The sequence below is a fragment of the Staurois parvus genome, unplaced genomic scaffold (genome assembly GCF_062004578.1).
Source record: "Staurois parvus isolate SC_StPar_1 unplaced genomic scaffold, SC_StPar_1.0 ptg000013l, whole genome shotgun sequence".
Lineage (NCBI taxonomy): Eukaryota > Metazoa > Chordata > Amphibia > Anura > Ranidae > Staurois > Staurois parvus.
This window is the reverse complement of record NW_028317809.1, coordinates 11437123-11452539: the sequence shown is the minus strand read 5'-3', so window position 1 is coordinate 11452539 and position 15417 is coordinate 11437123. Positions and strand designations below refer to the sequence as shown.

Genomic DNA, 15417 nt, shown 5'->3' with positions numbered 1-15417 from the left:
AAATTTGAGATTTTCTTTTACTTTAATTTTGAGTAATAATGCTAAACATGACAAATTTAATTATCACTAATGGGGGCACAGCAATTAAAACCTGACAGGTATTTTAATCCCTTCCCACTCTATAAAAAAAAACAAAAAAAACTTTTGGCTTTAGATATACACTATATTGCCAAAAGTATTGGGACACCTGCCTTTACATGCACATAAACTTTAATGGCATCCCAGTCTTAGTCCGTAGAGTTCAATATTGAGTTGGCCCACCCTTTGCAGATATAACAGCTTCACCTCTTCTGGGAAGGCTGTCCACAAGGTTTAGGAGTGTGTCTATGGGAATGTTTGACAATTCTTCCAGAAGTGCATTTGTGAGGTCAGGAGAGTCTGACGAGAAGCGCCTGGCTCACAGTCTCTGCTCTAATTCATCCTAAAAGGTGTTCTATTGGGTCGAGGTCAGGACTCTGTGCAGACCAGTCAAGTTCCTCCACCCCAAACTTCCTCATCCATGTCATTATGGACCTTGCTTTGTGCACTGGTGCGCAGTCATGGTGGAACAGGAAGGGGCCATCCCCAAACTGTTCGCAGAAAGTTGAGAGCATGAAATTGTCTAAAATGTCTTGGTATGCTGACACTTTAAGAGTTCCCTTCACTGGAAATATGGGGCAAAGCCCAACCCCTGAAAAATAACCCCACACCATAATCCCCCCTCCACCAAACTTTACACTTGGCACAATGCAGTCAGGCAAGTACTGTTATCCTTGCAACTGCCAAACCCAGACACGTCCATTGAATTGCCAGACAGAGAAGTAATATTCATCACTTCAGTGACGGCGTGCTTTAAACCACTGCATCCGATGCTTTGCGTTGCACTTGGTAATGTAAGGCTTGTATGCAGCTGCTCGACCATGGAAACCAATTCCATGAAGCTCTCTACGCACTGTTATTGTGCTAATCTGAAGGCCAAATGAAGTTTGGAGGTCTTTAGCTATTGACTCTGCAGACAGTTGGCTAATTCTGCGCACTGTGCCCTTCAGCATGCGCTGACCCTGCTCTGTCATTTTACATGGCCTACCACTTCGTAGCTGAGTTGTTGTTGTTCCCAGTTGCTTCCACTTTGTTATAATACCACTAACAGTTGACCGTGGAATATTTAGTAGCAGGAAAATTTCACGGATGGACTTGTTGCACAAATGGCAATCTATCATTTTACGATGCTTGAATTTACTGGGCGACCCATTCTTTCACAAATGTTTGTAGAAGCAGTCTGCATGCCTAGGTGCTTGATTTTATACACCTGTGGCTATGGAGTCGATCGGAACACCGGAATACAATGATTTGGATGGGCGTCCCAATACTTTTGGCAATATAGTGTACTTTAAATTAGCTGCAGTGTCTACACTATCTTGGGTAACTGTAAAGTTGACACCACAAATTTTGATTGGAAAATCTAAGGTTCCAGTAGGAAAACTGTCAACTGAACATTGACTGTATCCTATGAGATGCAGCCCTGTTTAAGTATACAAGCTGTCGAGGGTAATGCAGGCAGGCAGCAACGACTCCTTTGTTATTAGATTTCTCTCATTCAGCCTGCAATTGGAATTACACTCTGCTGATCTGCCCTCTGGTAAATTAAACAGAAGCGATATGTATTTGGTCACTTCTGGGTTTGGCTGTCACTTTCCCGGCTTCAGTGAAGGGCAAGGGACACACCAGGAGTCTAGGCGACCCTGACATCTCAGTAAAGAGAAGCTGATGTATGATAGTATGCTATCACAAAGGGGGCTATTGCCCCCCTCCCATACAATAGCAATAAACTTAATTGTAAAGCCAGAAATAAAAAGTAAAAAAGGAAAGCAAAGTAACATATTATAAGTAGAAAAACAGCATTTTTAAAGTCCCCCACTCCTATGTACATGAACATAAGAACATAAACATATGCAAAGGGTGCACCTATGTATGAAAAACAATGATTGCACTTGGCATGTTACATATCACCGTGAATGAAGAACAATCATTCTAGAGTCATCATTCATGTTTAGCTCTAAACTGACAACCCTTAAATACTTTTAAAGTGATGCCTATGGGCAATTTTGGGTACCAAAATTTGTCACCATTTCACAGGAATGTGCAATTTAAGGCTTGATATGTTGGATATCTATTCACTCATTGCAACCTCCTCTATTTTACCAAATAAGTGGACAATATATTGTGCCTGTGGGGACTAAAATTAACTTTAGTTTGTTTTTTACTGAAAATTTGTATTTGATAAATAGCTGCTACTATTTAATTCTCCAGGGTCTTTGCTTTCAGAAAATATATACTGTTTTGGGGGTTTAAAGTGTTACCAAACCCAGAACAGTAAAATCAGTGTAGATGTAGTAAAGCATGCTCCCAAGAAAGAAAGAAACTCTCTACCAATACACACCAAACTGAGAATACGCAGCTTGCTCCCAAGGCTCTGTTCTATCAGCAGATGGATTGGGGACAGTGGAAGAAGGGGAGGATCAGAGAAGACAGGATCAAACATCCTTTTTACACAATGCAGAGGATTAACCTTTTAGGTTCCACAGCGAGTATAACAAGCATGCTTTACTGCATATACAGACTGATTTTACTGTTGTGGGGTTAGTAACACTTCACCTCCATACTTTTCATACAACACAATAATGTTGTTTCCTGCCATAAGTCACATTAAAGTATAATTAATGCAAAACTTTTTTTGTTTGTTTTGAAAAGAGTGGAGAGGGATTAGAACCCCTGCCAGTTTTTTATTTCTGCCCGTGTTAAGAAGATTCAGCCTCTCTATTTGTCCTGTTTACCATTATCATTGAAAGTGAAAGTAAAAGAAAAGCACACATTTTGTGTTGTCCCCAGAAAAGTAATAAAGGAGAAATCTTCCAATGGGGACACTGGTTGTGGTGACCTGGTGGTCCCCAAATAATTCCTTTAATTTGCAGTGATTTCCTCTCATTTTCCTGTTTGGCTATGGGAAAGGAAGTGAAGGAAAATCTCCACAATGGGACACAGATGGGGAAAAAAACTGACAGGGGTTATAACCCTCCCTTGCTCTTTCCAAAATGAAAAAAAAAGGTTTTGCCTATAGTTCTATTGTAAGTCATAATTATTATTATTATACAGGGTTTATATAGCGCCAACAGTTTGCGCAGCGCTTTACAATATAAGGGAGACAGTACCATTACAATACATTTCAGTACAGAAGGAATAGGAGGGCCCTGCTCATGGAGCTTACAATCTAAAGGAATTACCCATTGATTATTATTATACAGGATTTATATAGTGCCAACAGTTTGCACAGCGCTTTACAATATAAGGGAGACAGTACCATTACAATACATTTCAGTACAGAAGGAATAGGAGGGCCCTGCTCATGGAGCTTACAATCTAAAGGAATTATCCATTAATTATTATTATACAGGATTTATACAGTGACAACAGTTTGCGCAGCGCTTTACAATATAAGGGAGACAATACCATTACAATACATTTCAGTACAGAAGGAATAGGAGGGCCCTGCTCATGGAGCTTACAATCTAAAGGAATTACCCATTAATTATTATTATACAGGATTTATATAGTGACAACAGTTTGCGCAGCACTTTACAATATAAGGGAGACAGTACCATTACAATACATTTCAGTACAGAAGGAATAAGGGGGCCCTGCTCATGGAGCTTACAATTTAAAGGAAGGGGGAGGTGATACAAAAGGTGATAGCTGCGGGGGATGATCTGGTGGAGGTGATTCAAGTACAGTTCTTAGGTAGAGGTGGGGCAGGCTTCCCTGAGGAAGTGAGTTTTCAAAGATCGCCTAAAGGCAGACGGGGGGGGGGGGGGGGGGATGACCAGACATACTGTGGTAGGGAGTTCCAGAGGATGGGAGAGGCTCTGGAGAAGTCCTGGAGGCCAGTGTGGCAGGAGGTGATGAGAGAGCTGGAGAGGAAGATATCTTGGGAGGAGCGGAGTGGGCGGTATCTGCGGATGAGGTCGGTGATGTAGCTAGGGGCAGTGTTGTGGATGGCTTTGTAAGCTGTGGTTAGTATTTTGAATTTTATACGTTGGGTTAGTGGAAGCCAGTGAAGGGATTGGCAGAGAGGGGCAGCAGTCATTGATCGGTTGCTAAAGTGTATGAGTCTAGCAGCAGCATTCATAGTAGACTTAAGGGGGGATAGCCTGTGTAACAGTAAGCCAGTGAGGAGGGAGTTGTAGTAATCAAGGCAGGATATGACCAAGGTGTTGATAAGTTGTTTTGTGGTGTCATTGGTCAGAAAGGGGCGGATTTTGGAAATGTTCCAGAGGTTGAGGCGGTAGGATTTAGCCAGTGATTGGATGTGGGGCCCAAAGGTTATAAAGATATAAAGTCTTTCAGATATATGCTGCGTAACCATTGTTATAAAAGCCAATACAGATTTGAATTCTATAAATCATCTTCTGTTAAATACTGAATTCTGTACTGAATGCGGAAAGACAGTTCTTTACATAAAGAAGACTGCTCATCATGTGTCTTGCGCTCATAAGTGATTGCAGTGAAATGAGTGGTAAGCTGAAATCTAATTATTTCTCGAAGGGTGTGATAGGTCACCTATAAATTCTGGGTCAGGAGACTCTTTGTCTTCCAACATGACCCCTCAGTACAAATCTGTGTGAGAATATGAATTGTGGCCAGGAGTGGCACTAAGCTTGAGATCAGATGAAAATTGCTGGCAGCACCATTTAAATTATTCACATCAAAGCTGCCCAGAGCTATATTAAAGAGCACAGTCAACTAACCGTGCATGTTAACTTCCCACAAGCACTTAGTAGTGTAACACATTTGATGATATTATAATTTATGCTTATATAGTATGTGTTTGGTCATGAGAACTAACACTTTCCTGTAGCAGGGTGACACTTTGACATATAGAGGCAATAGCAAGAGGATTTTTAAACAATAAAATTAATGCAGGAAGTTTGGAATTTAATGTAAAGTAAATGTGAACTCTCACCTTGTAAAACAACAAATTCAGTTTAAAATTGAAATGCAGGGTAAAGCATTTGTGTATACATATGAAAACATTACAAATACCTTGTTACCGTTTTTTTAATAAGTGATCACTTTCTCTGTTTTCAGCTGCATAAGAGCTGGGGGAGGAGAAATGGCAGCATATTGATCTTCCCAGTGAATGGTTGTGCGGGAGGGGTGTCAGCCCAAGCTTGATCATTGGATTAGCTCCCAGCACAGCTAGAGAACTGACCACACTGTTCTATCATGACTAGTGTGGTAAGTTTTTAATAGGAAAGCAGAGGGACTGGTAGGAACACCAGGGATTCCACACAAAGGAAGCAATGCAAAGAGAATAGGATACTTTCAAACTCCAAAACCAACAAAAGTTTGGACTTTACTGTTACACAAGAGGACGGACACATGTATATAAAAAGATTTACAAAAGTTTATTCAAGTACATAAAATACAAATTAAAAGTAATTAGGACTATATGGCCCTAAGACAGCAATATCAGTTTTTAGTAAATGTTTAGTAATTCTCTATGCCAAGTGCATTCCAAGAGGTCGAAGAGTTTCACATTATTTGTTTCCTCAGGACCTTGTTCTTGGAAGCAGAGAAAAACAACAAAGGATTAGGAGCAGATGACGGTACCCATGATGAGTGTCAGCAAAAATGGGCAGTTTTCTTACAATAGTTTGTTCAAATCATAAAGGTTACCATTAGAGCGAAAGACTGCAGGGAAATAAAAAAATGTATATAACATAAATAACTATCTACAGTATATATTTTCCTGTAGTACTCTGTCCTAATGGTAACCTTTGTGATTTAAACAAACCACTGTAACAAAACTGCCCATTTTTGCTGACGCTCATCGTGGGCACCACCATCTGCTCCTAATCCTTGAGGCAATCTGTAAATTGCCATGGATTGCGACCCACAACTTTGGATATGGTGCTACTAGCATAAATATATTCATCTACTTTGTTTTTTCAGTTAGGTTGTTTTTCTCTGCCTCTAAGAGCATGGTCCTGAGGAAGCAAATAATGTGAAACGTGTCGACTTTTTGGAATGGTATAAAGAATTACTAAACATTTCACTGTCGTTGTTGGCGACTCTGAAACATTTGTTCCCTTTTCATTGGCTTTTGGCCTTATTTGGGGATTAAGCTCACCCCGTTTTATGAGGGACTTTTCCGAGCTAACTTCCCCTCTGTTTTTAAGGACTTGACAGAGATGTTGTCCTCCTGGACTCATTTTCCGCTTTCATGGTTTGGTAGAATTAATGTGATTCGTATGACTTATCTTCCTAAATTATTGTACGTGTTTCGAGTTTTACCAGTCCCTGTCCCTTCATATATATTGCGCATTCATCAGTGGAGACTTCCGTCTTTTGTCTGGGGCTCCACCCAACCTAGAATTAACAAACAGATTTTATTTGCCCGTAAGATTGAGGGAGGGTTGTTCGTCCCTAATCTTCAGGCTTACTATTTAGCGGCTAATATTGCTCCCTTAGCCAATCTTCACGTGTCTCACAATATCCCCTTGTGGGCTACTGTAGATCTGATGGACTCCCATCTGATACCACTCTCTTCTTTACCGTGGCTTCCCCCTATTCATCGCCCTTCACCTCTTAGTCCAACGTTGATGCACACGCTTCGACTTTGGGATTCTATTACATATTCCGCTGGTCTCATTTATGCCCATTTGCCTTTGCTGCGTTTTCTCCTTAACCCATTATTTCCCCCGTGCCTTGACAATCCTGGACAGTTGACATGGTGCTAGCCCATGGCTTCTACAATGTGCATTCTTTGCTCTCTCCAACCCGGATACTCACCTTTGAGACTCTGCGTTCTTCTTATGATATTCCGTTGCGGGAGCACTATGGCTACCTTCAACTTCATGACTTTATCAATAAATTAATACATGTGCATTTGGGACCCTATAGGCTGACCCCCTTTGAAAGTCTTTGCAGACATAGACCCCATGCCCCGGGCTTGATCTCACTTGTCTACTCCGCCATTATTTCTTATAGAACACCCCCGGTTCGTTCTTATCATCAGCAATGGCAGACGGAACTCGGGAGAAGTCTGGATCAGCAAGACTGTCAGATCATGACCCAGGCTTTGTCTAAATGTTCAAGGAATTTTATTTTAGAAAATGCCTATAAGGTCCTCTATAGATGGTATTACACGCCTTCCCATCTGGCTTGTTTTATCCCTGCATACTCCCCGACTTGCTTTTGGGGTTGTCAACAAGTAGGCACCATGGCCCATATTTGGTGGACTTGCCCTAAGTTTTGCAGACTGTAGATCAGGGTTTATGCCCTTCTTCGCACTATGTTTCATACAGACATTAAGCGCAACCAGTAAGAGGTGCTATTATTTAAACCATTAGTGGGCCTACTTCATCCTGAGCGGCAGCTGGCATCACACCTATTCATGGCCACCAAACTAACGATTGTGAAGGCCTGGAAGACCCCTCTCCTCAGCGTCGAAGCAGTCAAAAATTGGATGAATTTTATAATGATTAATGAGAAACTGACGGCTATGCTGTTAGTCCAACCGTCCAGATTTGACCAGACCCTGTTGTCAATATAAGTTTTTTTTCCGTCGTGACCCCCTGGAGCCCTTTATTTGTCTTTTGTCTTTTCTTTCTTCATTCTTCCCTTAGTCTTCTCTGTTCTGTTTGTTTTCATGATATTTGCTCTGATTGTAACTTTTTTTTTTTGAGTACTGCACCAGCAATATTATATCTACCTGTTAGACGTCCATGGGAGTCTTGGGCATGGTGTGCCAATCTAATGAGGCTCTGTGTTTCATTTTTCTTGCCTTCTGTATGCAGATTTTGTGATAACCTTTGATCTTTGTTTACTAATTTCTTGGTCTCTAAATTGTCTGCTATTTTTGCAAATCATTATGCTTTTTTCTATCTTTTCATGTACTGCGCTTGTGTACTCAGTTTAATTTCCTTGTCTATATTTCAGTGCATGTATTGTACTATTCATAACAAAACTTGTATCTTTTATCTCTGTTGGTCAGTGCTCTTGTTTATAACCATTTCTCTGATGCTCTTTATTCTATAATAAAATCATAAAATCCATTGTAAAAGAATTACTAAACATTTACTAAACATTGATATTGCTGTCTTTTTGTAAATCTTTTGATATATATCCACTCATGTACCAGTAAAGTCCAAGTTTTTTGTTGGTTTTGGAGTTTGTAAGATTTAAGGATGTGGTACCATAGCAGATCTAAGTATAGTAAGAACAGGATACTTTCTCATACAAGTACATGGTACAGCAGGCCCATATCAGGAATATGAAATGTTGGGTTTAAATATTTTTAATTATTAGCCGTTATTGACTAACTTGGCTAAGTTATTAAAGATGCAAGCTTTCGGGGTAACTCATATCCCCTCATACATGTATAATATGAAGTGCATAAACCTTGATGAAGGGACTTGAGTTATGGCAAAAGCTTGCATCTTTAGTAACTCAAGTTAAGTTCAACTTTTCTGCATTAATCGAGAACTAATATAGTACAACACTCTACGACCACTTAAAGTGGAGATCCAGTCAAAATGTAAAAAAATAAAAGTTAGCAGCTACAAAAACTGTTGCCGCTGACTTTTAAAAAAACAGACATTCACCTGTCCCTCGATCCAGCGATGTGTTCACACCGGCCGGGTTCACCGGCTGTCCTGTGTGCCTGGCGCCGGCATCTTCAGTGTGCGCACCCTGCTGTGAAAGCTTGCGGCTTCACAGCTTGGTGCCCACTGTGCATGCGCAAGCAGCAGTGCACATTGTGAATGGTCCCACAGTCTGGAACCTGTCACATGTTCCAGAAGACTATGGGGAGAGAGGGAGGACAATCACCGCTTCAAAACGGCTAGGCAATCGCAGCAGAAGTGGGAGCAGGTACCTGTCAAAATAGGGTACCCCCCCACTCCCCAAAGGAGCCAAACCTTAATGGGAAACCTTAAAGTGGAACTTCCCCTTCTAGGTGGAGCTCTGCTTTAGGGCTGAACTCCAGGTAAAGTGAAAATGCTGCATTGCAGTGGGGTTGCACCTGCACTGCAAAGGATAAATGCTTGTTTATGTCTAGGGGACTTGAAGAAGCAGTTTTTCTTACTTGATCCTTCGCTTCAGCAGGCTCCTCTGTGCTATTACACTGATCCTGGCAGCTTCTACTCCCCTGCAGTCTAAGGTAGGTCTAGCTCTATGTTATCAAGAGCAGTGTAGCGCCCATAGCTCTGCACTGCACGTGAGGATGCTGAGGAACAATCCACTGCTGACACGTGAGGGAGTGCTGCCTGTCAGAGGATTTAACTTTTTTTTTTTTATGAGCCTTCCAGGGAACTGGGATTGATGTGAAAGGAAATGAGATTGAAAAATGTTAATCAACGTACCATCAAATGCACCATCAATGTTTCTTTATCATCCACAATATTTATTAAGCACCAAATGCTCTCATGCTGAATGTAGTAGCCACTTGCCTACTGAGCACTTTCACCCCTTCCTGGCCAGGCCAATTTGCAGCTTTCAGCTCTGTCGCACTTTGAATGACAGTTGCATGGTCATGCAACACTGTACCCATATGAAGTTTTTATCTTTTTGGAGACAGAGAGAGCTTTCTTTTGGTGGTATTTAATCACCACTCGGTTTTATAACAAACGAAAAAAAGACAGAAAATTTTGAAAAAAAACAATTTCTGTTTCTGTTATGTTGCAAATAAGTAATTTTTCTCTTTCACTGATGTGCATTGATGAGGTTGCACTGATGGGCACTGATAGGCTGCACAGATTGGAACTTTACTGTGATCGGTGATCAGCAGGAAACAGTGATCACAGAGTGCGCTGGACTATATACACCCTCCCAGAACAGGTTGATGCACTGTAGCCGTCTTTTGGCTATAGCGCGGCCTGGAAGAGGTTAACAAAAACATAGAAAATAAATGATCAGTATGGTTAAGTGCTTCATTAGCAGGGTAAGACATTTTCTTTTCCTATGATTTATAAATATTGACCACATGGAGGTTTCCTACACCAGTCAAGTTCCTCTTAACAAGAAAACTATGGGGGTTACTTACTGAAACTGAAGAGTGCAAAATCTGGTGCAACTTTCACAGAAACCAGCTTCCAGGTTTTTTGACAATGCCCAATTGAGCAAGCTAAAGTTAGAAGCTGATTGGCTACCATACATGATACCTATGGTTTAAGCGACTATTCGGTGGCCATTAAGGAAAGCCTTGCTGTATGTAAGCCACCTCGCCAGAGCTATTGAGCTTGTTTGAAGTTTTCCTTCACCTGACCTGCAAGTCTCGGGGCTCATTCACACCAGCCTCTGCAATGTAGAAGCTGGTGTGAGGTGTGGTGGGGCCAATTTCAGTGCAGTAATGATGTGCTAATGTCAGTGCATTGTGCTCTTTCCTTTTTTTTTTTTTATCAAACCTTGAGATGCCACACAGACATCTCATAGTTTGATTGCCATCCACGCAGCGAGAAGCAGTGGATTGCCTCGCACTGTGCTGCACTGAAATAAAAGCACTGCATATTTTTTTTCAGCACACAGTGCCCGCACACCACTGCAATGCAGTGGTGTGAACCGGGCAGCTAGGAAGACACATGATGGGACTCCGCTGAAATAATCGTCCAGTGCAGTTCCATCACATGTGGTGTGAACCTAGCCTAAAAGTTCCCAGCACCGCTTTGAATATGTTTTTCTGGAATCCACAATTTCCAGAGCAGTTTCCTTATGTGGTTTATAATCAAATGTGTTGGCAATAAAATTGGGAGACATTTTCTTGTAGAGCAGAGGATGAGGGCAATTTCTAATCTAACTAGTTAGTATTAATTCACCTCATGAGACCTTGTTAAATATTCACACAGTTAAAGATAAATAATGGAGCGTAAAGCAGTGTGAAGAACAAATTCCTTGCAAGCATAATTATTTGGGCTGGTTCCTTACATATTGCTTACACTAAATACTCTACTCTAACCAGCATGATTGTGTTGTATGATACGTTTAGAGGTCATAACATGAGAAAAAAGTATGGTCATTTGTTGACTATCAACTCAACCCACAAATCCATGACTGTAGGAATTTGTTTAGATTTAAGAAGACCTTAAAAGTGTAAATTCACCTTTTCACAAAAAATAAAAAGGTGATCTGACAACCTACACCCTACTCACCCCCTCAGTGCTTACCTCTGCTGGTAATTAGCTGTCACTACCCACCCAGCTGGTGAATCGATCTGAGGATTTGAAAGCCCTGTTCTTCTTCTCCTTTTGTTTAGGGCTTCTAGGATTGATCAGAGCAATTCTGATTGGTCATGTACTGGCATGTGACCAACTCTGTTCTACCTCAGAAGCCCTAAGGAAAGAAGGGGGAACATGGAATTTGGGAGGTTGTAGGGTGTTATTTAAAGTGTAAGTTCACCTTTTCACAAAAAAAACTAAAAAAGGGAACTTATACTTTAAATATTACCATGATTTCTAGCATCTCACATCACCACTATGTAAAAATACAGATAGCATATTCTTCTGGGCAGGTCTTACCTTTCAAATATAAATCTCAAACCAGTAAGGATGAGTGCACATGGAATACCAAAAAAGAGATGAGAAGGTCTAGGATAATGGACATTTTCTGTTTCCTTCATGTCTTCCCAGGTAACTCCAGGGGGAAGCCAGTATTCCTGTCTCCAGAGCCATTGGTTGAGAAGAGCTTCCATCCTGTAGCCAACAGAGAAATCAGACAGAAATAAAATCCTGCAAATGGTTAGTTTTTATGTAACAACATAAGAAAAGAGTTGACAATTTTCACTCAACAAATTGCATGAAACTGCACTTCCAATATTCAATCATGTCAAAAGCAAATTCCTGTTAACCCGTTTGCTTTTCAGATGACTCGAAAATTGTAGTGAATATTCACACAATTTATTAAGAGAAGACTTTTTGTAAATTGGCCTCTATTTGAGGTTGATTTATTAAAGGCGAATAGGCTGTTCACTTTTCATGGCAAGCTGCGGTTTGCAAGGGAATTGGCCCCAGAGTTTAGTGAATGAAGTGAAGCTTTATTGACTTTGATCATCCATCAGGTGCAAGCAAGAATTTTTTTTTTCTTATTTTCTTTTGCATTACATTTTGTATTTATTGCAAAATGAAACCTCATCATTCACTAAGCACTGGGGCAAATTCCCTTGCAAATTTAACAGCCTGATTTCTGTTAGTAAATTAACCTCTATTTGTCATTATCATACATCACTTGCCAGAACTATGTAAGACATACAATTCTAGAGCAAAAAATTAACTAGAGACTTGATCAGGTCTGAATAATCCCTTTTTTGATTATATGAAAATGCACCATTAATATCTTTGCTGGAACGTACGATTGAAGAGTGGCAAAAAAAAAAACTTTACTCAGGATCAGGATTCTAGAACTTTTCCAAAATTTGGTCATGTACCAAAAATTATAAAATGAAAAAAAAAATATCATACATCCAATTAAGGCCCCTTCCACATGTGGCATACTCCGCCAGGGGTCCGCTTGCTTAGTGGGGGATTTGTCCACTTATCTGTCCTTATGCAGAGCAGACACAGAAACACCCAGCACTCCTCTATGGGCGGTCAGATGTTAACCACTTGCCCTCCTGAGGATTTACCCCCCTTCCTGATCAGGCCATTTTTTGCATTATGGCCCTGCGTTATTTTAACTGACAGTTGTGCGGTCATGCAACACTGCACCCAAATTAAATTTACATCCTTTTTCTCCTATGAATTGAGCTTTCTTTCAATGGTATTTGATCACATGTGCATTTTTTATTTTTTGCGCTATAAAGAAAAAAAAACCAACAATTTTGAGAAAAAAAACAATATTTTGACTTCTTGCTATTAAACATGTCCAGTAAAAAAAATAAAATAAATCAAATTTCATCATAAATTTAGGCCAAAATGTATTCTGCTACATGTCTTTGCTAAAAAAAAAATCCCAATACATGTAAATTAATTGGTTTACGTGAAAGTTATAGCGTTTACAAATGGCAGTATATATATACTGGCATTTTTTTCCACTAGTAATGGCGGCGATCAGCGACATAGCAGGACTGCGGCAGGCATTCTGATACTGGGGGGAACTGACTTGGTGTCACTGACATCCTCAGTGACACCAATAGTGATCAGTGCTAAGAAAAATCACTGACACTGTATTAATGGCACTGGGCAGGAAGGGGTTAACATAAGGGGTGATCAAAGGGTTAACTGTGTGCTGGGAGTGGTTTACTAGGGGGCCGTGTCAGTGTGCTTCACTGTAAGCACACTGCTATGAATGGCTGTGCTGTACACAGCCATCCAAAGCAGTGTGTGTGAGCCGACAGGAAGGAAGACTGTTAGTAAACAAAGCAGCCCTCCTCCCCATTGGATATCCTCTGTAATCATGGGGTGCCGGCTGGGAATCACCAGCTGGGACCCGGTGATTGACAGCTGCAAATGGCGGCGCAGGTTGGGCTCGTGCATGTCCTCTACCTGGAAATGAAAAATCCCATATATATATATATATATATATATATATACACACCTGATTTTTCGCACCCCTGCCACCCTGTAGCAGTATACTGTATCTGCTATAGGGGGGTGGAGAAGTGGTTAACGGCCCGCCTGTCAGTTTACACACAACTGCCATCTGGTTTGCTAGACGGAGGGGGAACAGATCCCCAGCTGTTTGTTTTTAGTGGATCAGATCAGATTGGATGTAGGCAGGTGTAAACAGACATGTCTGTTTACACCCGCCACTCAATAGAGGAGAAAGGAAGGTCAGTTTTTCAGGCGGACCCAATCGGTCCACTCGTGTGAAAGGGGGCTGCTTCAAAAAGTCAGTGAGAAAGAAGATCAGTGAGAATAAGTGCATCAAAAAAAGTTTGAGTCCTCAGGCAAAGTACAGGTCAGGGTGAGAAAGTTAGGGTGCATTCACACTGATGGGTTTTTGCTGCATTTTTACCATGCTAAAAATGCACGAAAAACATTTCCCTTTAAATCCTATGGGATTCGTCACACCAATGCGCTGCATTTTGGAAAGTCCTGCATACTGCATCTTTGGTGCATTTTTCCAAACCACACCAAAGATGCAGCTCCCCAGTGAAATGGATGGAAAAATGCATCAAAAACACACACAATTGCGTTTTTGGTGTGTTTTTTGAGTCACATGTCCATATTTCACAGGTGCATGTCACCCAGAACACACACTGGAAACGCATTAAAAACGCATGTGTGTTTTTAACCGTTTTTTTCAACAGAGCAGTGTGAAAGCATCCTTAGTGTCCAAAGTAGCGGTTGCAAGCAGATCAACAGCAGGCCAGAGGTGCAAAGCTCCCCACTATTCTCCCACTCTTCTCTGCGTAAGCCTACAAAAATGTATTCCTTGTTAAAATAAACCTTAATTACAGAAGGAGAGTCTGTCACTTGTGACCTCCTTCTAAAAATGCAAATTGCCAGGCTGTCTTATACTCAATCCTTTGGGATATTAAAGAAAAGCAAGCATACAAGTCTGGACTTATGACTGCTGCTGGAGACATTTGTTTGCTGGGGATAGACTATTCAAAAGGAGGACTGTCTCTGAGAAGTGGGACAAATGGCAACTTTACTCTAAGAGCATGTGCACTAGCGTCATCGATCTCTTAAGCCAGGGTTTCTCAACCAGGGTTCCTCCAGAGGTTGCCAGGGGTTCCTTGAGCAATGAGCAATTTTTGCCTCTCAGGTAAGTTCCCACTGACACCATTGATCTTTTTAGCAATCTGTAATGGGGTAAGTCTTCCCATTGACCACAAGTGTAAGGAGCATTCTTACCTCTGACTATCACACTAATGTATCATGAGTTGGAGATAAAGTAATTTTAGCAGGGGTTCCCTGAGACAGGAAAGTTATGTCAAGGGTTCCTCTACGTTGGACAGGTTGAGAAAGGCTGTCTTAAGCTGTGCTCAATGTTTAGTTCAAAGTAGCCACACAAATATTTCACTTTTCATTATGGTGGATGTCATTCCCTCACTGAGCTATCCTGCTGTCTCATGTTCTTAATTTGGAAGGAAAGATTGCGCCATGTAGTGTCCACGCTTGCAAAATGAAAACTGATACTGAGAATATTACCCTGCACAGAGAGTAGAAGTGCTATTGTGCAGTAGGAGTAACAATAAATATGACAGATAACACAGGCTTTCACATTTGTTTTTTAAACCATAAAGTGGGAATTTTTAGCTGATTTTTACTAATTTTGGGATGCAGATTCCAAACTGGGCTCCATTCACATTTTACCTAAGTATCACATGCGATCCTGAAACTGTCAAATCACTATACGGTTTTGCGGTACTTTCAGCAAACCGCTTTAAAAAACACTCTGTAAACATTACATGAAAGGGTGTTAAACTCAATTCACAGAAGG

At 40.9% G+C, this 15417-nt stretch overlaps 1 protein-coding gene across 3 annotated transcripts in view; it reads right to left on the bottom strand.

Annotated features, from left to right (window-relative positions):
- LOC149473603 (ceramide synthase 2-like) overlaps positions 1 to 15417 on the bottom strand; it is a 174750-nt gene that overhangs the window by 87100 nt on the left and 72233 nt on the right. For all 3 annotated transcript variants that reach the window (XM_089675632.1, XM_089675641.1, XM_089675650.1), the window contains exon 2: positions 11550 to 11723. In XM_089675632.1, coding sequence (XP_089531758.1) covers positions 11550 to 11722 — 173 coding nt within the window. In that variant the 5' untranslated portion in view covers position 11723. The remainder of the gene's footprint in view (positions 1 to 11549; positions 11724 to 15417) is intronic.